This window comes from Schistocerca gregaria, chromosome X, assembly GCF_023897955.1.
Source record: "Schistocerca gregaria isolate iqSchGreg1 chromosome X, iqSchGreg1.2, whole genome shotgun sequence".
Lineage (NCBI taxonomy): Eukaryota > Metazoa > Arthropoda > Insecta > Orthoptera > Acrididae > Schistocerca > Schistocerca gregaria.
Window position 1 is genome coordinate 504,453,088 of NC_064931.1, and position 25,414 is coordinate 504,478,501.

The following is a 25,414-nucleotide window of genomic DNA, read 5'->3' on the forward strand; positions in this document are numbered from 1 at the left end:
GTGGGCATGCGGGAGGCCGGGTGGACGTATCGCCGAATTGCTCAACACGTGGGGCGTGAGGTCTCCACAGTACATCGATGTTGTCGCCAGTGGTCGGCGGAAGGTGCACGTGCCCGTCGACCTGGGACCAGACCGCAGCAAAGCACGGATGCACGCCAAGACCGTAGGATCCTACGCAGTGCCGTAGGGGACCGCACCGCCACTTCCCAGCAAATTAGGGACACTGTTGCTCCTGGGGTATCGGCGAGGACCATTCGCAACCGTCTCCATGAAGCTGGGCTACGGTCCCGCACACCGTTAGGCCGTCTTCCGCTCACGCCCCAACATCGTGCAGCCCGCCTCCAGTGGTGTCGCGACAGGCGTGAATGGAGGGACGAATAGAGACGTGTCGTCTTCAGCGATGAGAGTCGCTTCTGCCTTGGTGCCAATGATGGTCGTATGCGTGTTTGGTGCCGTGCAGGTGAGCGCCACAATCAGGACTGCATACGACCGAGGCACACAGGGCCAACACCCGGCATCGTGGTGTGGGGAGCGATCTCCTACACTGGCCGTACACCTCTGGTGATCGTCGAGGGGACACTGAATAGTGCACAGTACATCCAAACCGTCATCGAACCCATCGTTCTACCATTCCTAGACCGGCAAGGGAACTTGCTGTTCCAACAGGACAATGCACGTCCGCATGTATCCCGTGCCACCCAACGTGCTCTAGAAGGTGTAAGTCAACTACCCTGGCCAGCAAGATCTCCGGATCTGTCCCCCATTGAGCATGTTTGGGACTGGATGAAGCGTCGTCTCACGCGGTCTGCACGTCCAGCACGAACGCTGGTCCAATTGAGGCGCCAGGTGGAAATGGCATGGCAAGCCGTTCCACAGGACTATGTCCAGCATCTCTACGATCGTCTCCATGGGAGAATAGCAGCCTGCATTGCTGCGAAAGGTGGATATACACTGTACTAGTGCCGACATTGTGCATGCTCTGTTGCCTGTGTCTATGAGCCTGTGGTTCTGTCAGTGTGATCATGTGATGTATCTGACCCCAGGAATGTGTCAATTAAGTTTCCCCTTCCTGGGACAATGAATTCACGGTGTTCTCATTTCAATTTCCAGGAGTATATTATATGATCTGGAATTTACATGCGATCAGCTACCTATCGGTCAACTGGTTCACACATATGCCACCTACGAAGGGATTGCATGCTCATACGACGGATCACTCCGATCATGTGTTGGGCACTTTCAGTGAGTCACTGAGCCCTTTGCATACATGCCAAAGGTCTAAAAGTTATCCAGCGCTCTCAGTGCTATTGTCATAGTGTGCGGGGAGGTTAGAACAGTGAATTGAATACTGAGCTCGAATCGAACATCCTTGTTCTTGTGATACCACCATGGATACCACAGTCTAATGTGATACCGAGGAACGATACAATATCTTTGCGGCGAGTCTATTCAGATGGAAAGTCTTTGCTTACGTGTTTTATTTGTTCTTTGTATGACGTGTAGCCTGTGTTTACAAACACGAGCAGCTGATTAATGTCACGCTACTAAGTAAGTGTGTACTGTTGGGGCGACTCATTTTTCTCAAGTGAGTAAACATGCCAGTGGAAAGTGACGTGTATTCTCCACCTGTTTCACTGTATAATCTGTCATTCGACAGCAACGAATTTTTGAAGGTGAAGTACTGACAGTATAATTTTATTTCATAGTTGCTGAACATAACGTAATTTCGAAATAAATAAGTTTATAGTAGTTTTTATTCACATAGAAATCATTCTCCGTCGATGAGTATCTTCAAGAGCACCGTAATAAGACCAGTTTGGAAACACTCAGAGATGATTTGGGAATATACCTAAGGATTTTACGATCGTCTATGATTGAACTCATAAACAAAGACTATGCAGATTTTGTAAATCTGTCTAGCAACCTTATCGGCCTCGATAGAGCTATAAATGGCATGCAGTTTCCGCTTGGACAGCTGAAAGAAGAAATTGTTGTAAGTATGATGTTGCTTGCCAGTTAGAGTAAGAGGGAATGAATTCTATAAATTCTCTTAACGTATACACACAGATAGTCATCTCGTTGAAGTCGTTCCGATAGCTCAGCGCTTGATTTGTTTGCCCTAGGAAAACGTTATTGTATAAACGTAATAGAAACATTAGTCCTGTATCTGTTATTAACAAGAGACCTGTCTGCAATAATCATTGATATATCACAGACAGATCTTCTGTGCCATTGGAATACCACATTCCTATGTGATCCAGTTATTTATAAATACTGTAGAAATCGTGAGTACATAAAAAGGCAATCTAAATTTTTTCTGCTAAGTTATTTATAAATACTGTAGAAATCGTGAGTACATAAAAAGGCAATCTAAATTTTTTGTGCTAAAGTAGTGGAAACTTTCCTATCCAATTACTAAATATTAACACTTTCAAGCTAAGGTTGAAATAAATTTGCTTAGATTAGATTCATTTTTCGTTTCACAGACCGAAAAAATGAGATGATTCTTGTGGGTGTGGAACATGTCAGAAAGTGTAAACGTAGAACATTTGAATATAATACTTGCTACCCTTATCATTTCTCAAGAGATTGTCAAAATAGGTGAATTCCTTACAGTAAACTGGAACTGCTAGTATTTGCAGAATGAAACATTGTTATGCACTTTTAATAAATCACACACAAAATACCTAATCATGACTGTTGTGACCAAGTGTTGTAAAACTGAACTCTGACATTTTTACTTAAACTGGTCTAACAGTCCCTGTTAAGATACGCATGTATAGAGCAGAAGGAGTTGCCTATCAGAAAGTCTTCCAAACTTTGTTTAAACCATGATTTATCTGAAACCAAGTTTTTAATGGTTGCTGGCAGTGTATTGAAAATGTGTCTTCCTGAATATTGGACCCATTTTTGGACCATTGAAAGTGATTTTAGGTGTGTATACTTCTCACAAACATACATAGAAAATGATTTTCATTAATTACATTTGTATAAAGGAATAAAAATATTTCCTTATTAGCCAAATATTTGTTATTCTAACTATCAACTGCAATTTGCGATTACAGAAGTGTCTGATTTCACCTGTCTACTTTGACCCATGATGTCATCAATATAATGGAAATGGCTATTCTAAGCATCTCCAGTATGGTGCCTATGACATCACTACACACACACGGCAACAATACCAAAATATATATAAATAGGGCAATAACATCTCCCTCCGAAAATACAATCACACTAATGGGACAACACGGGAAATTGGAGGTTTTAGTGTGAGGACAAGCTAAACATAACAGAAAAAAAAACAAAAAAAAAAAAACGATCCCATACCACACAAAATGACGAAAAAAAGAATTACGACATTCTGCTACACCAACAAAATCTATAGGAATCGGACATTGCCCTTTACCTGCGAGGGTAATCCCAAAAGTAAGGTCTCCTTTTTTTTATAAGCTCATAGACCTGTTTATTTCTACAATGGTTGACATCAGTTTACAGCTTGAACAGTTAGCTGTTTTTCGACATAATCACCATTTCTGTCTATGCATTTTTGTAGACACTGTGGCAGTTTTTGTATGCCCATGTCATACCAGCTCACCACCATGCTGTTCAGAAAGTTATGAACCTCTCCTGTCACCTCCTCATCGGAGCTGAATCACCGGGACCATAATTAACGCTGACAGTTACTGTGAGACTGAAAAAACTCAAACAGGCAATTCAGAACCGGAGCAAAGACACACACATTCTCCATGACAATGCTTGTCAACACATCGCTCAGCAAACCATTGCTCTCCTGCAATAGTTTCAGTGGACCATGATGACCCACCCACCTATAGTCCTGACTTGGCGCCCAGTGACTGTCACCTGTTCCCTAGGTTAAAAGAACATTTGGCCAAAAAGCAATTCAGCTCCGACGACGAGGTACAAGAAGAGGTTCATAACTTTCTGAATAGCATGGCAGCGAGCTGGTATGGCATGGCCATACAAAAACTGCCACAGCGTCTACAAAAATGTATCGACAGAAATGGTGATTATGCCAAAAAATAGCTAAATGTTCAAGCTGTAAACTGATGTATAGCATTGTAGAAATAAACAGGTCTATTTACTTGTAAAAAAATTGGAGACCTTACTTTTAGGATTACCCTTGTATATAGTTCAACCGCAGCTGATGATACCAAAACAACACCTACAGCTAAAAACTACAAAAATTGGAATTGGACATTTCCCCTCACTGCAACTGACCATAACAATACACCAATACCTACACCTAAAACTACGAAAATTTGAATCGGTCATTTCCCTTGAACTATATAGGTTAGCCACAATTATTGATACCAAAAAACCAACATCTACAACCACAGAAAAAAATCCAAATCCCACAACACCCTCAATATAAAAATCAAATATCCCTACATAAATTAAAAGACATTCAGTATGCCAAAAATAAACAAAACATCACAACTCGAGAAGAATAGACACACAATAACAATTACTTACCACCAACAAATTCCTATGCTGCAAACTAAGTCCCCCCCCACACTTACGTGCCCGCATGTACACACACATGCCCCCACATGTACCCGTCCCTGGTCTGAGACAACGGTACTCTGATCAACCTCATGTTCTTGCGACAAATACTATACTTCACAATCTCAGCAATTAGTCCAAATAACTGGAGGAATTTAATAATGGACAACATGTCGTCCCCGATCTCCAGCCGTGATATTGATACCTAACAACAGAAGCCACACAATTAATTAAATGTCTTAACGCACCTTAAACAGCAAACCAGCAATGCCAAACACATAAACAAGAAAAACAAAAAATAATAATTAAATGATAACTCGCTGGGAAAGCTTCCAAACCTGACGTTCCAAACTACAAACACTGCCAACAATTTCACACATCCAGCACCAAGGCTCAAATGAATCAAATTCAACATATTAAACACACACACACACACACACACACACACACACACACACACTAATTGTTTTTATACATATCAGTTCAGTTACTACATTATGACTTTGGCAATTCATAATCCTTGAAGAAAACCAAACCCACGTTTATGCTGGCAGAAATGTGCTTATCCTCCTCCTTGCCAGGCATTGGTGGGACACTCACCTACAGTTTAGGATTTCTGGCTTTATTTATTGTTCTGGTTCGAACTAAAAATTTTGAAGAAATTTGGATTGTGTGTCCAATAGGCAATCATAATCCACAGTGCTGATATTCCAGAAGTAATAACCTGTCTGCAAGTTTCACTTTGACCTAGAAAAATCTTGTACTTTATGTAGTCTTAAGTCCTGTTCTTGCAATTAACACACTAAATTGTCAGAAAGTCTGTCAGGGTCAATAGCTAGGTTCACTTACCCTACACAGAATAAACTGTAATTAGACTCCTTTGTGCTGTGACACCTTTAAACTTTCTATTTTAACTGGTGGTTTTACAACTAATTGCTCACTACTCACTTGGACTCAGATATGTCTAATTTACACTTTGAATAATTGCAAATCTTGGGGAGAGACAAATGAATAAGTTGACATATTTTCATTCATTAATGTCGTATGGAATAAAGTTCTGGAGTAATTCATCTTTAAGAAAGAAAGTGTTTATTGTTCAAAAAACACAATGTAAGAATATTATTTCATGCACTTCCATGATCATCTTGTAGACTTATGCGTAAGGAGTGGGGCATCATGACTACTACTTTGTATAAATTGATTTCCTCATGAAATTTGTTGTAAATAAGCCACAGTAGTTCAAAAGGAACAATGATGTATGTAATTGCAATACCAGAAGAAAAAAGGACATTCATTACATCACATTGAGGTTGTCTTTAGCAAAAAATGGGGTGCACATTGCTGCAACAAAAATTTTTGATAACTTACCCAGTGATATAAAATGTCTGACAAATGGCAAAGTAAAATTTGAAAATAAACTGAAAAAGTTTCTCCTTGACAACTCTGTCCAATTCACAGAAGAATTTCTATTACTGCAATGTGTAAAACGTGGTGGCTAGGAATTACTAACTCACATATGTAAGTCTTCTCTCTCTCTCTCTCTCTCTCTCTCTCTCTCTCTCTCTCTCGCTCTCTCGCTCACACACACACACACACACACATCAAACATACAAAATTGTGGTACCTGAAAACCAAAAATCATTTAAAATTAAATATAAGAACGATCTACAAATGTTTGATGGCAGTAACTAAAATTAAGAAAATTGAAGATGAAAATATTTAATTAGTCTAATGTTGAACAATAAATTTTAATGATGTGGAATGAATCATTTTACATTCACATTGAAAATTATTTTGTAAATATGGGTACATGCAGTTGGTAGTTTATTATTATTATTGCTATTACTATTATTGTAATTATACAGAGGTAGCTTCGTCATTCCTGACTTCTCTGCAGAACTACTAAAGTTCACTAATATACTTTGCTTATCAAAATAATTATTCCAATCACAAAACGGTTCAGAAACTGCCACAATTTATTTTACTTGTCTATGATCTGCTGTAGCCTGAAAATATGTAAAGACAAACCACTTGAAATTGCAATAGGATGTTGAGCACATCAATTTGTGTATGTAATCTGAATACACAATACCCCTTTACACTTGGTTTTAATTTGATGCCATCTTAAATTTGGTCAAAACTGTAGCAGAAGCTATATGATATTTTCCTGTCCCTCACTGTAAGCCCCCACAAACCTTGCATGTTATGATGTTTTATCCAAAGTTTTGCGTAACTTATTTTCATTGTGTGTAGAGCAACTGTGCAAAATTTCTTTCAAAATGGGGTACTAGGGATGGAAAGTTGGTTGAAACCAGATGTAAACAGTAATGAAATTCTAAACTCAGATTGGAATGTATACTGAAGAGACATGTTGGACAGTGAAGGGGAAGGCATATTTATAGCGATAAAAAGTGCAATAGTATCGAAGCAAATTGATGGAGATCTGAAATATGAAATAATTTGGGTGAAGGTCACGGTTAAAGCAGGCTCAAACATGGTAATTGGATGTCTCTATAGGCCCCCTGGCTCAGCAGCTGTTGTGGCAGAACACCTGAAGGCAAATTTGGAAAATATTTAGAGTAGATTTCCCGACCATGTTATAGCTATGGGTGGAGATTTTAATTTACCAGATATAGGCTGAAAGACTCAGACATTTATAATGGGTGGCAGAGACAAAGAAACCAGTGAAATTTTTTGAAGTGCATTATCTGAAAACTACCTTGCGCAGTTAAACAGAGAACCGAGTCGTGGCGATAACGTATTAGACCTTCTGGTGACAAACAGACCCAAACTATTTGAAAAAATTAACGCAGAACAGGGAATCAGTGATCATAAAGCGTTACAGCATCGGTGATTTCAGTTGTAAATACAAATATTAAAAAAGGTAGGAAGATTTTTCTGTTTAGCAAAAGTGACAAAAACCTGATTTCAGAGTGCTTGATGGCTCAACACTAAAGTTTAATCTCAAGTACAGATAGTGTTGAGGATCAGTGGATGAAGTTCAAAACCATCGTACAATATGCATTGGATGAATACGTGCCACGCAAGATCGTAAGAGATGGAAAAGAGCCAATGTGGTACAACAGCCGAGTTAGAAGACTGCTATGGAAGCAAAGAGAACTTCACAGCAAACATAAATATAGCCAAAACCTTGCAGACACTCTGTGACCAAAATTGTACTGAAACAGAGGATGACAGACTAAAGGCTGAAATACTAAATGTCTCTTTTCCAAAGCAATTTCACAGAGGAAGACTGCACTGTAGTTCCTTCTCTAGATTGTTGCACAGATGACAAAATGGTAGATATCGAAATAGATGACAAAGGGATAGAAAAACAATTAAAATCGCTCAAAAGAGGAAAGGCCACTGGACCTGATGGGATACCAGTTTGATTTTACACAAAGTACAGGAAGGAACTTGGCCCCCCTTCTTGCAGCGGTGTACCATAGGTCTCGAGAAGAACGTAGCAGTCCAAAAGATTGGAAAATGGCACAGGTCATCCCCGTTTTCACGAAGGGGAGTCGAACAGATGTGCAGAACTATAGTCCTATATTTCTAACGTTGATCAGTTGTAGAATTATGTTCAAGTATAATGACTTTCCTGGAGACTAGAAATCTACTCTGTAGGAATCAGCATGGGTTTTGAAAAAGACGATCGTGTGAAACGCACCTCGCGGCTTTCGTCCACGAAACTCAAAGGGCCATGGAGATGGGTTCCCAGGTAGATTCCATGTTTCCTGACTTTGACAAGGCGTTTGATACAGTTCCCCATAGTCGTTTAATGAACAAAGTAAGAGCATATGGACTATCAGACCAATTTTGTGATTGGATTGAAGAGTTCCTAGATAACAGGATGCAGCATGTCATTCTCAATGGAGAAAAGTCTTCCGAAGTAAGAGTGATTTCAGGTGTGCCGCAGGGGAGTGTCATAGGACCATTGCTATTCACAATATATGTAAATGACCTTGTGGATAACATAAGAAGTTCACTGAGGCTTTTTGTGGATGATGCTGTTGTGTATTGAGAGGTTGTAACAACGGAAAATTCTACTGAAATGCAGCAGGATCTGCAAGGAATTGATGCATGGTGCAGGGAATGGCAATTGAATCTCAATGTAGACATGTGTAATGTGCTGAGAATACATAGAAAGAAAGATCCCTTATCATATAGCTACAATATAGCAGGTCAGCAACTGGAAGCAGTTAATTTCGTAAGTTGTCTGGTTGTAGGCATTATGGGTGATTTAAAATGGAATGACCATATAAAATTAACTGTAGGAAAAGCAGATGCCAGACTGAGATTCATTGGAAGAAGGAAATGCAATCCGAAAACAAAGGAAATAAGTTACATTACACTTGTTCACCCACTGCTTGAATACTGTTCACCGGTGTGGGATTCGTACCAGATAGAGTTGATAGAAGAGATAGAGAAGATCCAACGTAGAGCAGCGCCCTTCTTTGCAGGATCATTTTTAATTGCAAAAGTGTTATGGGGATGATAGATAAACTCCAGTGGAAGACTCTGCTAGAGAGACAATCAGTAGCTCGATACGGGCATTTGTTGAAGTTTCAAAAACATACCTTCACCGAGGAGTCAAGCAGTATATTGCTCCCTTCTATGTATATCTCATGAAGAAACCATGAGGATAAAATCAGAGAGGTTAGAGGCCACACAGAGGCATAACGACAATCTTTCTTTCCACGAACAATACGAGACTGGAGTAGAAGGGAGAACTGATAGATGTACTCAGGAAACCCCCCGCCACACACCGTCAGGCTTGCAGAGTATGGACGTGGATGTAGATGTAGAGTTGGTTAGGGGTAGTTAATTCCAAAAATTGGTGCAGTTGATGTGGAATGACCATGCTGATCTAGACATAAGAGTGAATTTTCTTTAAGAAGGCACACAGACTAATGAATTTCTGAAGAAAAATACTGTGCAATAGATGAAGCTGTAAGTGTCTTTGCAACATTGCATTACTCTACATCATACTCCCTTCCCTCTTTCATAAACATACTCCCTTCCCTCTTTCATAAAACATATGGTCACTGAACTAGTGCCAGCCGGGGTGGCCGAGCGGTTGTTCTAGGCACTACAGTCTGGAACCGCGTGACCGCTATGTTTACAGGTTCGAATCCTGCCTCCGGCATGGATGTGTGTGATGTCCTTAGGTTAGTTAGGTTTAAGTAGTTCCAAGTTCTGGGGGACTGATGACCTCAGAAGTTAAGTTCCATAATGCTCGGAGCCATTTGAACCAACCGTTTGAACTGAACTAATTATAAGTGTTTTTATTTTACCACAAAATGCGTCATGTTGTAGTTGAGTGATAACTGCTTTATCTTGTGTATAGTTTCAAAACACGGTGAAGGCATGGAGAAGAAACCAAGGGCTTTATGACCATTGTTGGTAATCATAAACATTCCTGGGTATCCAGTTAAGTGCATTTTTACAAGAATATACATTTCTGCCATGTAGAAGAAATGCAGTTTGACAAGGTATAATTGTTAAGCTGAACCATCCCCATGAACAAGAGTGAGCAAGTGTGTCAAAATGATAGTAAAAGGCAACAGGACAAGTGGTGAAGTACAAATACCCAATACTTTTCAGCTCACAAACCTCAAAACTAGGAGCAGACATTATGATAATAAATGAGAGAAAATATTCTCTCTGGCCAAAACACGAACAAGATTGTACAAATACGGTATTAGACAACTTTATCATGTGCTGTCATGTGATAGATAATACATTGAGGGACCTCCTAAAATCAGAATTAAGAGTATTTTGAAGTGATCTGTACGCGTTATATTTTCCTAAAGTTATGCAGCGCAATCAAAACCACAAGAAATTATCAAGTTTGATGTGTTTTTCCCTACTTGAACTGGTACTGAACCAGTGGGAAACACTTTACCTGCTGTGGAATGGTATAAGTTGATACTTTCTATGTGGTGTGACACCAGGGCAGTCCGGTGTTGGAAAGAGTAGAGGCAGCCCACACAAGTGACTAAGACAGACTAACAGTCTGGTGGAACAGAAAGTATTTTGTGGACAGTGTGAAATCCTGTACTCATAACTAGGAGCACCAGGTCACTTCAATTATAGGTTAATTTGATACTGAATTTTATTATGTATTAGTATTTAATTGCATAAACAATCAAAATTAGCCCGGCTTCTATGATGCTGTAATTATAACTGATCATTTGACATCAACCGTGCATTTTGTTTTTGACACTGGAACTTCGATTTTACGTTCTTCAAGTTTACTTTTTTTGTGGTTCTACACCATAAATTCGCAGCCCCTGTGAAAAACCCATAATATCAATGGTAAAAATTCCCAGATTTTACATTTCTTCCTAACAAAGTTTACATCTACTCTAAGTTCTTACTTGACTTCGTCCTGTTTCTTCCTATTGACATTTGATGTGACTAAATTAGTTATAAGTGCCACAAAAGACAGATGGTTCACACCATGGGTGTTGGTGGCGTCAAGGGAATATTTTAGGCCATTGTGGAGAGGGGAGATGTGAAAGGGGAAATGATCAGTGTTGCCAGCACAGCTTGCAACATTTAGCTTCATGGCACAATTATGATGCAACTACTACTAGGTTGCAGCAGTAATGGAAAAACAAGACGGTAGATGCAAAGTGTTTCAGACTGAGCCAATACGTGATGAAGGAGCCCAGCCATCAGCTTTTCTTGTGCCATTCAAACCCAGTCGTTTTGCCTGTATTTCTGATGTACTGTATTCAGTAATAATATCAATCATCAACATTTTAAATTCAGACACAGTCTTGAAGAATATCCTCAGTCATAATCAAACAAATGTCACCCATTTCTGGCAAGTGAACTTTTATCACATGTTGACTTGTTAAGCCACCCAATAGCCAGGGCAGTCAGCTCACCACATTAACTCACATAAAATGAGCTCGGCTACTGGATGTGTGGAGAGGGAAGTGTCCCTTCAGTTACCGGAGTTCTGGTAGGTGTTGTTGTTGTGGTCTTCAGTCCTGAGACTGGTTGAAGCAGCTCTCCATGCTACTCTATCCTGTGCAAGCTTCTTCGTCTCCCAGTACCTACTGCAACCTACATCCTTCTGAATCTGCTTAGTGTATTCATCTATTGATCTCCCTTTATGATTTTCACCCTCCACGCTGCCCTCCAGTATTAAATCGGTCATCCCTTGATGCCTCAGATCATGTCCTACCAACCCATCCCTTCTTCTGGTTAAGTTGTGCCACAAACTCCTCTTCTCCCCAATTCTATTCAATACTTCCTCATTAGTTATGTGATCTACCCATCTAATCTTCAGCATTCTTCTGTAGCACCACATTTTGAAAGCTTCTATTCTCTTCCTGTCCAAACTATTTATCATCCATGTTTCACTTCCATACGTAGCTACACTCCATACAAATACTTGCAGAAACGACTTCCTGACACTTAACTCTATACTCGATGTTAACAAATTTCTCTTCCTCAGAAATGCTTTCCTTGCCATTGCCAGTCTACATTTGATATCCTCTCTACTTTGACCTTCATGAGTTATTTTGCTCCCCAAATAGCAAAACTCCTTTACTATTTGTAGAGCTTCCTTTCCTAATCTAATTCCCTCACCATCACCCGACTTAATTCGACTACATTCCATTATACTCGTTTTGCTTTTTTTGATGTTCATATTGCACCCTCCTTTCAAGATACTGTCCATTCTGTTTGGCTGCTCTTCCAGGTCCTTTTCTGTCTCTGACAGAATTACAATGTCACCAGTGAACCTCAAAGTTTTTATTTCATCTCCATGGATTTTAATTGCTACTCTGAATTTTTCTTTTGTTTCCTTTACTGCTTGCTTAATATTCAGATTGAATAACATCGGGGATAGTCTACAACCCTGTCTCACTCTCTTCGCAACCACTGCTTCCCTTTCATGTCCCTCGACTCTTATAACTGCTATCTGTTTTCTGTTCAAATTGTAAATAGCCTTTCGCTCCCTGTATTTTACCCATGCCACCTTCAGAATTGAAAGAGAGTATTCCAGTCAACATTGTCAAATGCTTTCTCTAAGACTACAAATGCTAGAAACATAGGTTTGCCTTTCCTTAATCTTTCTTCTAAGGTAAGTCATAGGGTCAGTATTGGCTCACGTATTCCAATATTTCTACAGAATCCAAACTGATCTTCCCCAAGGTCAGCTTCTACCAGTTTTTCCATTCGTCTGTAAAGAATTCGCTCTAGTATTTTGCAGCTGTGGCTTATTAAACTGACAGTTCGGTAATTTTCACACCTGTCAGTACTTGCTTTCTTTGGGATTGGAATTATTATATTCTTCTTGAGGTCTGAGGGTATTTCGCCTGTCTCATACATCTTGCCCACCAGATGGTAGAGTTTTGTCAGGACTGGCTCTCCAAAGGCTTTTCAGTAGTTCTAATGGAATGTTGTCTACTCCTGGGGCCTTGTTTCAGCTCAGGTCTTTCAGTGCTCTGTCAAACTCTTCACGCAATATCATATCTCCCATTTCATTTTCATTTACATCCTCTTCCATTTCTATAATATTGTCCTCAAGTAAATCACCCTTGTATAGACCCTCTATATACACCTTCCACCTTTCTGCTTAACCTTCTTTGCTTAGAACTGGGTTTCCATCTGAGCTCTTGATATTCATACAAGTGGTTCTCTTTTCTCCAAAGGTCTCTTTAATTTTCCTGTAGGCAGTATCTATCTTACCCCTAATGAGATAAGCCTCTACATCCTTACATTTATCCTCCAGCCATCCCTGCTTAGCCATTTTGCACTTCCTGTCGATCTCATTTTTGAGATGATTGTATTCCTTTTTGCCTGCTTCATTTACTGCATTTTTATATTTTCTCCTTTCATCAATTAAATTCAATATATCTTTTGTTACCCAAGGATTTCAATTAGCCCTGGTCGTTGTACCTACTTGATCCTCTGCTGCCTTCACTACTTCATCTCTCACAGATACACATTCATCTTCTACTGTATTTCTTTCCCCCATTCCTGTCAATAGTTCCCTTATGCTCTCCCTGAAACTCTGTAAAACCTCTGGTTTATTCAGTTTATCCAGGTCCCATCTCCTTAAATTCCCACCTTTTTGCGGTTTCTTCATTTTTAATCTACAGTTCACAACCAGTAGATTGTGGTCAGAGTCCACATCTGCCCCTGGAAATGTCTTACAATTTAAAACCTGGTTCCTAAATCTCTGTCTTACCATTATATAATCTATCTGATACCTTCTAGTATCTCCAGGATTCTTCCATGTATACAACCTCCTTTTATGATTCTTGAACCAAGTGTTAGCTATGATTAAGTTATGCCCTGTACAAAATTCTACCAGGCGGCTTCCTCTTTCATTTCTTACCCCAATCCGTATTCACCTACTACATTTCCTTCTCTCCCTTTTCCTGCTATCAAATTCCAGTCACCCATGACTATTAATTTTCGTCTCCCTTAACTATCTGAGTCATTTCTTTTATCTCATCATACATTTCATCAGTTTCTTCGTCATCTGCAGAGCTAGTTGGCATATAAACTTGTACTACTGTAGTAGGCATGGGCTTTGTGTCTATCTTGGCCACAATAATGCATTCACTATGCTGTTTGTAGTCGCTTACCCGCAGTCCTATTTTTTATTCATTAGTAAACCTACTCCTGCATTTACCCCTATTTGATTTTGTATTTATAACCCTGTATTCACCTGACCAAAAGTCTTGTTCCTCCTGCCACCAAATTTCACTATTTCCCACTATATCTAACCTTAACCTATCCATTTCCCTTTTAAATTTTCTAACCTACCTGCCATTCCACACTTCGATCCGTAGAATGCCAGTTTTCTTTCTTCTGATAATGATGTCCTCTCGAGTAGTCCCTGCCCGGAGATCCGAATGTGGGACTATTTTACCTCCAGAATATTTTACCCAAGAGGATGCCATCATCATCTAATCATACAGTAAAGCTGCATGCCCTCGGGAAAAATTACGACTGTAGTTCCCCCTTGCTTTCAGCTGTTTGCAGTACCAGCACAGAAAGGCCATTTTGGTTAGTGTTACAAGGCCAGATCAGTCAATCATCCAGACTGTTGCCCTGCAACTACTGAAAACGCTGCTGCCCCTCTTCAGGAACCACACGTTTGTCTGGCCTCTCAACAGATACCCATCCTTTGTGGTTGCACCTACGGTACAGCTATCTGTATTGCTGAGGCACGCAAGCCTTCTCACCAATGGAAAGCATTTTGTGAAGTGCTGAAAATATACTTTTCATGCAGGTGATGTGCTATGATGGAGATTTCACATAGAAATAGTACAAGAGTTTTGCAATAGCACATTTGAAAGAATTTCATATTGAAAGCTGACCTGATGGTGTTACAACAACTACATACACTACTCAGGTATATACTTTGTAACTCATCCACCACACACTGTAGACTGGCAGCAGTGATAGAGGGCGTGAACCGAAACTGTAGCACCTGAGTTTTCTTTCACATTTACGTTGTACACAGTGTACAGAAATTCACTGAGCTGACATCTGATAAGCATGTAATGTTAATTGTTTTTCTTATCAAAACTAAAATAACAATTTAATGGTGGTGAGCATATGAGGTGTGATTCGTAAGAAAAGCTATAAACAATAACAGCAGTTGTGACAAAGTATACGTCTTTAAGCAGATGTCCCCGTTTATGCTTGTGGTTTAACCTCTTTGCTGCTGCGATGGTTTTAGTTTAATTCAACATGTTCATAAATTTTTGTTTTTTTTCTGGGTGGGCACAAAGGACAATCTCCCAAAAATGTGTATTTTTGATGTATAATTTGTTGTTGTAGCTTGTTGGAAAACAGCTTGATTACCTTATATGTAGACACCAATTTCTGTTTTTTGATGAGTTTTTACTTGTTACACATCTGTGATTTTTTAAAGAACTGATGAATGTCATTACCACAAATTATTGTGTAAATATTGTATTGTGCATTTAGTTTCCTTCACTTAGACAGATTTTATGCAAAGTATTAGAGAGGATTGCAGTTTTTAATCATATATGCAAATTACATGTGTTTTTTTCTTATATTTTGGGGGTTTCTAACATTTTCGTTGATTGTGCATTTTCCTCAGTTTTGCATTTTGTAAATCTGGACCATACGGAAACATAAACTAGGGGTTTCACTGTAGATCTAAAAATTTCTGCTTCCTCTAAATTGATAGCAATTGAATGACATCAGCTAGTATTGACTGATTTCTGATCACTGTCAACTACAGCTTGCAAACAACACTGTGTTTAGTGCATCTGCTCTTACATAATCAGAATTAAGAGGAGGAGGCAACAACTGCTGAAATGTTAGCTGTAGTTGAATTGGAAGTAATCTTATTTACTGATGTGTTACATCCATTAAACACAGTTTTCAATTCTACCTTAAGTTAGTAGTGACTGAAAAGGAATACAAACTGGTCAACAGCATTTGATTACCATCAATTCAGCTACTCCCATCAGCCTCCTTACCAATAGTACTCTTTAAAAGTCCACATAGAGTACAATGAGTTCATTTTAATTCTCATTATGTAATACCTGTTGTTAGCAATAAAGACTAAATTCCAACTGAAATAGTATCTCTTTTTTCATGCAGCAGGTAAAGATTGCTTTAGAAGAAGCTCTGAATGGTGTAACAGATCTACTGAAGTGCCGCCATGATGTATTTGTCAAGAAGTTGTGCCTGCAGAATCTGATTAATGTTGAATTCTTTTTAAGTAAATTTGGCTATGTACTTGACTCAGAAGAAACACCTCATAAATATTTTCTGGATCCAGATTTCACAGAACGAGTTGCATCAGAATATAACAAGCTGCTGTTTTCTATTTCACAGTGTGAGGTTTATTTAACTAATTTACACTCAAAGGTAAATCTTTTGAAAACCGTTTATGATACATACTATTTCTTTTGTCATAGATTGTAGTGCTGTCTGTATTATTATTATTTTCGTGCTAGTATCAACTATTCTGTATTGATAGAAAGAAATATGGATTACTGATAGCTTGCAGCCACATTTCTGTATATTTTTACCTTGCAGTTTTTGCACATGCTCCACACACTAAATAGATTGACTGACTTCCCTTTTGTGTATGTTAGTTGAAGAAAATAAATAGATTGAATGTGAATGCCATTACATTTTTTCAGTATAAGTCAGATAGATAAAATAACTTTTCTAAGACTGGCGTCATTTGTTTAACAGTGTAATATGTAAAACTGTATTATATTATTTTCAGTAAAAGGTGTTCATTAAACATGGAGCACAAGCTTGAATTGGATAAGGGCAGGATAACAGATAAGCTGTGCCCTTGTCAAAGGAACCATCCCAGCATATGCAATGTAGAGTGCCCAAGGTGAAATGTAGAGTGCCCCGGGAACTTTATAAATCTGAGTGGCTAGTCAAGGATATGATTCACACTTCTGTCAAATCTAAATCCAGTACTTTAGCTAGTTGGACACAGTGATTAATATTTATTTTTAACACCATATCCAGAACCCTAATTACCATCTGGCCCGAAGTAGCAGCTGAAGTAAGGAAATCAGATACTTGAACATGATCAATCTAGATATTTAAAACTATATTCTTGTCTACTAAAAGAGAAAAGCAATGTATGATAAGATAACAGGAAAATGTTTGCAGGAACATGGATCAAGTTGAAATCTGAAAGCAGGAAAAAGAAGTCAGAATGTTTCTCTCTTGATGATGTCCAGCTACTATTTGTGTTACTCTTGACCCAGGCTCTTGCATGAATTTCCTTCCACTCTTGTACCTTTCAACACATATTCCCTTATCACATATAATTTTATCTCCTTGCGAGGAACTAACCATTATCAAACGCTCATAGTTAATTGTATGATTGACCTGTTGTTACTCCTGTGTTCCAGCAGTTGATAAGTGTATTTTATTCTGTTATTGTTGGAAATTAATGCCTCCTATCCTTACTCTCATAAAATATTGTAATACTGTGTGACATTTGACACTGCTGCCAAAGTTCTGAGCTACAGTCCTAGCATCTTCTGTTGAAACGCAAGGTTGCACCGTAGTATGTTGAATGTGGCTAACACTGACATGCATATTATAATTCCTAAATTATGAAAGTGAAATGATAATTTACATTCATAAAAAAAAACTGGAGACTGTTGTTTGGAGGTTCCACATTAGATATCAGCACAGTTAGATGCAATGTTTGTTGCTTTAGGGAAGCTACAGAGGAAATGCTATCAAGTAATTGAAAGCAGGTGGTTGGTCACCACTGCAGTGGCTATGTGAAAGATCAGTGACAGCACCTGTGCCAAATACCAGGTAACAGCTGAAGGAGTCTGTCACAGATTTTTCATTGTTCTAGGCAGTGTGAGTACCATATTGATTTACTACATTACTAAAAAGATTGTGCACACAGAGTGCTGTGAATGACTGAGCAGACTAACAAGACTAGAAAAACAGTAGGCACCAACTTAATGCATCTCTCCACAATTGAAGGTGAGTGGTGGAATATAAGACATATGTTCACATTTTTTAATCGGAATCAGAAAGACAGGTGGTGTTCTAGAAGAAAAGAAAAAATATTGAATTTTCAGGGAAATGGTGATGGAGGGCATATAGGATCAGGAGGACATTGCTGTCAGCAAGTTGAATATTAGAACACGTCATCATTAAGTTTTGATGTCATATTTTAACTGTTAGTTTATCATCTGCTTCATTCCTTAATATAAAATAGGTGTGTTTTTGACCTAAACTCACTATCTGTTGTTGCCATGACCCTCTTAGGTATTAGTAACCAATATATTAGCATTTTCTTGAATACATACACTTTTGTGTTATGCATTGTGGCACTAGTGAAGTCAAATATGGGATATGACAATTCTCAGAGTTTAAAAAAATGTTTCAGCCTAACTGTATTACATTAGAATATGATAAATAATCATCTACTTATTTGGAAGGAATGCGTCATACACTAAATGTTATTGTAGGTTATGAGAATAGGTTACAGTGCAAAGAAGGAAGCTGCTGTAAGACATTATGCAAAATACAAGAAAGAGTTCATTAAGCTTCAGGTCTTAAATTTGGCATATAATTATTTGTCCACTTTTGTTGTGTTTCCTTTTTTTCCCTATATTTAATAGAAACTTTTATGTCAAGCCCTGAACACACACTAGTTTATCACATACACATATTAACACAAATTGCAATTGTTTGCCATTTTTATTACTAGACTAAAGTGATGGTTGATTTTCAAGTTTCATTTGTTGTATTAATACTAAAGACTATTTTAAATTAACTTAATTTTAAAACAACTTGCTGATATTGGTCTATAACACCAGTTTATTTTTTAGGCTGTACCTGTACAAAACAATAAAATGTGTTTTTGTTTTGAAGAGAGCATGGGAAAACTGAGGAAGTTTGAAACATTCTTGTTTATTGGCTTTTGTCATTCAGAAATATCTTTATAGTGTCCCATAACTGAAATAGTGGTCAGTGAAATCAATTGTTGAAGCAAAAGAAAGTCAAGGAAATTAAAGTACTACAGACGATTCACACTATTTTTCATTGTTGTTCATGTAATATTTTAAGTTTTTTATGTCTTGGGTTATGTTTCCCAAATAACTACAAGTTTTTAATTGTGTTAATTTTAAGATATTGGGAGTCTTTCAATTATTTGCAAATTCCTGTACATATTAGAGAAGAATTATCTGAGTTGCTACATGCTGTATATACTGTAGAGGAAACTGAGTTATTCATACATAGATTTCCATGTGTGACTTGCAAATCAACCATTTTTAACAAAGTTAAGAAGCTGTATTTTAATTGTAATATTTCTCTTTTGTCACTCATTAACTTTTTCCAGAAAACAAGCAGAATATCTGAAGCCATGATGTTGGGCCTGGATGATATGTTTTTGAAGAGTTTGAAAATGAAAGACATGAGTTCCATTGCACGTTGCTTAAGAACCTATGCAGCATTAGACAAAGTACATGAAGCAGAAATGTTGTATCGTAAGAACATGGTTGCACCAGCTATTTCAAGTGTTATAAGTGAAACAGCAATGGAATCCAATATAATGGGCCTGAATGGTGTTTATAACAGATTACTTGACTTTGTAAAGGTTGACATGAGTAATCTTTTAGAACTCACCAAACTCACCAGAAGGTATGATAACTCTCTCTCTCTCTCTCTCTCTCTCTCTCTCTCTCTCTCTCTCTCTGTCTCTCTGTCTCTCTCTCTCTCTCTGTCTCCCTCCCCCTCCCCCTCCCCCCCCTCCATCACCATCTTCATCTCCCTCTTCCCTCCCCCTCCCTCCTTCCTTCCCCCTCCCACCTCATGCCCTACACCCCCTCCGCACTTCCCTTACTTCCTTATCCTTTCTCCTTTCCCCCTACCACCCCCCTTCTCTCTCTCTCACCCACTTCCCCCTCCACAATTGCCTCACCCCTTCCCCCTCCTCACCTCCTTCATCCTCAGCCTTTTCTCTCTTCTGATTTCATCTCAAATTAATGTGTCAATAAAAGAATGCTTGCACATTGGGATTGCACATTTGGAAATACATTTGATGCACAGATCAGTCAACCATGCCTGATAAGACTGCACTGGTTATTTGTAACAGTGTTGAAAATGCAACCTTTTTTACATTGTGTGGTATATCTGCATATAAATAAAAAACTCTACCAATGGTAGTGTTGTATGATTTACTAACACTGAATTTACATATTTTTGAGCCACAGTCATGTAATAATGTTTGAGTGATATTACCGCAATTTGACTGTACAGTCAGATGGCAGAAATATCATTCAAACAATGAAATGTATTTCATAGTCAGCACGAAGTAACTTTTACAAGTACACAACAGCCATTGTGAAATATGCAGGAACTTATCAGCAGTATTATTCATTCTTTATATTCATGTTTCAGTTCTTAATGTTTGTTTAAAAAATATGGCATCAGGCATTGAGCTTTCTCCCTATTGACACACCAATAGAATATCTCATTTCTCTTTCGTTTCTTTCTGGACACGGCATATCATTTTGTAGAGTATTTCTTGAATGAAGATAGCACCATTTTTGAGAAGCAGCCTCCCTGGAGCCAGGTTAGTTTCCCGTTGTTAAATATAATACTAAAAGGAGAAATGATTTATACTATCTATCACTTCTTGTTAGTGTGGTACAGAAAGGATGAGGTATTCAGGCATAAATATCCATGTCCACTTACCCAGTAGAGTGATGTAAGGAATTTAGTAGATAATAAAATTAACTTCAAACAAATTCTGAAAACATATCTGCTGGACAAATCCTAATGTTTTTCATATTTCGTTTTCATCTGCATGATGCCACAGTCTTTCCTCCCTGCAGTGTAACCATTCTCACATGCAGGAAACTCCTTACCAACACATACTTTTCATTTAAAAAATAATGTATCTAAAAGTTAAGTCCACATGCACCTGTCTCTTTGGTACAACCAGTCCCCTTGTCAAGCAAATCTTAATAAAGTCCTAACACAATTCTTACTAAAGTTTGTCATGATGTCCTTACCATAAACAGTATAATTATATTGATGATGAAATTCCATAAGTATCCATCGTTGCTTCTGCATGTATCGGTAAGTAGCCAGATAGTGGTGCACACGTCAGAAAAACGGGAGAGAAACGATGATGACGCAAGGTAGGAAAACTGCCTGCAGATGGGACTCAAACCCACACCAAAGTCAAGCAACAGGGCTGACTGAACAGCAGACCTGACACAGCAAGAGCAAGTCAATAACAAACTATGCAACAAAGAAGTGCAACAAACTTTCGACACAGCGCTGTCAATGGTTCAAGTACGAGCCACCATCCAAATAGAGACTGAAGAGGAAAACCAGTACCAAAGCGAAGTTGTAGATGAGCAGTCAGTAGTGGAGTGGAGTGGAGACTGCTATCAGATGAAGTAAACGACTGACTAAGCGGTCGAGGTGCGATGGTATTTATGTCAGCCATGAGGGACACTATTGGCTGGTGTATTCATGTAGTGAGATGGAGGCACACTCACTAGGTGTGTGCAGCGGTGTGGCAACACTGCCCTCTGTCGTCCATCAAGGCCCATTTGCTGCATCCTGATAGCAGAGCTTCCATCTGTAATCTTTCACATTAAATCAACTTCTCTTCAACGAAATGTGCTGAATCCATTCCCATCTTCCTTACCAAAGTGCAAGAGATTTATCAACACAGATATGTTGTTTGGAAGTGTAGGAGAAATTTGACATGAGATGTTGAACAGATTTTTATGCAGCTTCTTTTTGAACACAAGAGTATCAAATGTGGAATTATGTACAAAATGGAGGCTTTTTAGTATAAGATAGGTTGTATGTTCTTTGCACAAGTTTTGAGAAATAAAACTGGATCTTGGATTCAGGTTGTTCCCAGGTTTGTATAAAATTCCTTTGCAAATTAATAATCTGATCAGTGCCTTTGTTTCCTGAGCATTTATTTCAGTCAAGCTCCTAGTTTAAAAAATGGCTCAATGTTGGAATGTGATGTCAGATTCTGACAGTTGGGTGTATCTCTTCAGCCACATTGTTCTGAATTGTTCAGAATATTGCACCATATTCTCTTCATTTTCAAGAGTCCACCTACACATCACTAGGACGAATGTACAGTATAACCCTGGTTAACCGAAATAAAGAGGGGAACCTGTTCCAGTTAACAGTTTTTTCAGTTAGCCATAGACATCTGATATGTGCTACAGTATTTTGCATTGTATGTATTTTTGAAAATTTTGAAGCAAAAGAAATCTCTTTTCAGGGTGCACTTAAATTCTTATGAAAGTTAAAATTACAGCATTATGATTACCGTAAATTAATATACAGTCCACTGTACATCATTGTTTATAACATAGCACAAAAATACACTTGCAGTGGAAAGAAACAAAGACTCCAGTGCATTAGTGTTAGAAATGTAGCTTTGTTTAGACTGGTGAGTCAGTGGGTGTTTTTTGGATTCATTTCATATAACCCAGGGTTTGGTTGACCCTAGTTTGGCTAACCCGGGTTTTACTATACATATATTTTGAATTCATGACCCCATGACATTCAAAAGGTATTATCACTGTTTGCAGCTAATTTTTCTCTTCATACAATGTCATGTCACCATTGAATTCAATTTTCTTTTCTTGTTATTTATTTTATTTATTTATTTATTTTTTGTTTATTCAACATTGTCAGGTCAGCCATCAAAAGTCAAATTAAATATTTATTTGGAGAATTAGTCATTCACAGCAAGATATTCATTGTTGCATAGAACAGAGTCCATTCTTGCAACTATGTGAGTGAAGGTAATGTGGAAAGCAATTTCAGCTATTTCATTTTGGGAACAAAATATGAGGAAATAAAAATTTTGTCGTACCGTGAGGAAATAAAATGTAGACAAACATGATCATAGTACACTCATGTCCAAGGGGTCTTTGAGATCCTTGAAACAATGTGAGACATGCCAATAATGCAGGTGCTTATAGGTATACGGAAAAACAGTGACATGTTGAACAGTTATTTGATTAAAAATCCTACTGGAAAACTAACTGTGGTCTACAGGTAATGCTATATGGTTCAAATGGCTCTAAGCACTATGGGACTTAACATCGGAGGTCATAAGTCCCCTAGACTTAGAACTATGTAAACCTAACTAACCTAGGACATCACACACATCCATGCCCAAGGCAGGATTCGAAGATGCCACCGTAGCAGCAGCACAGTTCCGGTCTGAAGCACCTAGACCCGCTCGGCCACAGCGGCTGACTAATGCTACATGTAGTTTCTCTTCATTGATTGACATTATGTCAGTACAAATTTGAAGCCGTTGCATGCCAGTATAGGATTCACAGCATCTGTCCAGACTGTAGAACAAGACAACAAGCATGGCCTGTAGTAACACATCATTTTGGTATGTAAAACCATCTCAATTTCAGCAGTTGGCACTTCGGCAAGATAATGACCCTGAGTCTGGGTTGTTACACATGGCAACCCTGACCATACTCTTGTTAAATATTTTTCTTTCTTTAACACTCTCGAGATGAGCGACGAAGCTCCTACGTTGGTCCGACAGTACCCCAAAAAGACCATCGACGTAGCTCCTACGTCGGCGGATTATCAGCGATGTTAATGACTCCCAGCGCATGACTTTCATATTCTGTAGGTTTAAAAGTACTCTCTGGTTATCCTAGTACCAAGAAAAAATTATAGATGGCTGCATATGTCACTGTTGGAGGTGGTACAGGAGTACATTTTGTGTCATTTGCTTTGCCATGCTCATGCTCGACCTACAACAGGCCCGCAGCAGTTCGAAACTTTAGATTGTTGTCGTCTGATAGCTTTGCACTTTATTTTCGTCATGGCCTTGTGAGATGAAGAAGTAGAGATTTTATTGAACAATAGTGGTTCAGAATTAGCTGAAGAAATTGCAGATTTTGACATTAGTAATGGTAAGCTATTTTTTGTCTGTATTTTCCATAATTCTGTGGTTTGATTCCTGATGAGAAGAAAGATAATTTTTACGAATTTTTGTATATATGAAAACAATCCCTCGGGCAGTGAACCGTAAGGAAGACCTGAAGATGAGTCTGTTGACATCGTTGGCACAACAAACACAACTGGTCATTGCAATTTGACATATTCTGAATCCTGTGGAATTCAAGATGGGATTGACCAACATTCTTCAGTGTTTGATTGTTTCACGTACTTTTTCGATGAAAAACTGGTGAGACTGATCAAACGAGAGACAAACTGCTATGCTAGAATGACAATAGAGACACTAAGTGCTACAGGCAAACTGAGGCCTCAGTCAGTGTGGCGTAAGTGGACAACAGTGAAACTCAGTGAACTGTATAAATTTTTTGGTATTATTTTTCATATGTGCCTAGTCAAGAAACTAAAACTGTCTCACTATTGGTCAACAAATCCTGTGTTGCAGTCCTCATTTGCGGCAAAGTGTCTGCCAAGAGAGAGATTTTTGTCAATTCTACGAACGTTACATGTCGTAGATAACGCAGCATATATTCCTAAAAACCTGGTAGGGCATGATCCTATTCATAAGGTAAGACCTATATTTGACAGATGTGTGACCCAAAGTGGAAAGGCTTACAAGCCAGGCGAAAATATTATTATAGATGAAGGAATTTGCCCTTTTCGTGGTAGACTGAGTTTTAGAGAGTATATGAAAAATAAGCCTAAAAATATGGCGTAAAATTTTTTATGCTATGTGAAAGTCAAAGTGGGTACGTCCTGAACTGTGAAATTTATTCTGGGAAACAGTCTAATGCCGATAACAGCATTTTACACATTGTAGACAGATTGTGTCATTCATTTCATAATAAAGGTCACACATTGCACATGGACCGATTTTACATCAGCCCTGATTTACTGTATTATTTGTGGGGGAAAAGAACTAAGGCAGTTGGTACTCTGCAGAAAAATAAGAAAGGACTACCAAGGGATCTTGTTGGCCAGAAATTGAAAAAATATGAACTTTCGTTTCGCAGACAAGATCACTTACTGATTGTAAAATGGAACGACAACAGAGACATTTTTCTTTTGACAACAAAGCATAAAATGATGGCAACAAATGTCAGTGTAAAAACTAAATTTGGAATGGTGGCAAAAATGAAGCCAGACTGTGTTTCGGACTACAACAGTAAAAAAGCTGGTGTGGAGCATAGCGACCAGCTAATGGCATACTATCCTTTTGAACGAAAACAAATAAAGTGGTGGAAAAAAGTTTTCTTTCACATTTTCATGCTCATGACTGTAAATTCATACATTTGTTACAAAACATCGTGAAATACAAGCAAACATCTTGTTGAATACATTACAGAGTTAGCAGAGAACTTGGCTCACAAAGGTGGCCTCTTAG

The 25,414-nt window shown here is 38.5% G+C and overlaps 1 protein-coding gene across 1 annotated transcript in view; it reads left to right on the plus strand.

Annotated features, from left to right (window-relative positions):
- Nucleotides 1-1,302: 1,302 nt before the first annotated feature.
- LOC126297707 (conserved oligomeric Golgi complex subunit 2) overlaps nucleotides 1,303-25,414 on the plus strand; it is an 85,887-nt gene continuing 61,775 nt past the window's right edge. The window contains exons 1-4 of the mRNA XM_049988838.1: nucleotides 1,303-1,673; nucleotides 1,766-1,993; nucleotides 16,144-16,413; nucleotides 19,391-19,692. Coding sequence (XP_049844795.1) covers nucleotides 1,596-1,673; nucleotides 1,766-1,993; nucleotides 16,144-16,413; nucleotides 19,391-19,692 — 878 coding nt within the window. The 5' untranslated portion in view covers nucleotides 1,303-1,595. The remainder of the gene's footprint in view (nucleotides 1,674-1,765; nucleotides 1,994-16,143; nucleotides 16,414-19,390; nucleotides 19,693-25,414) is intronic.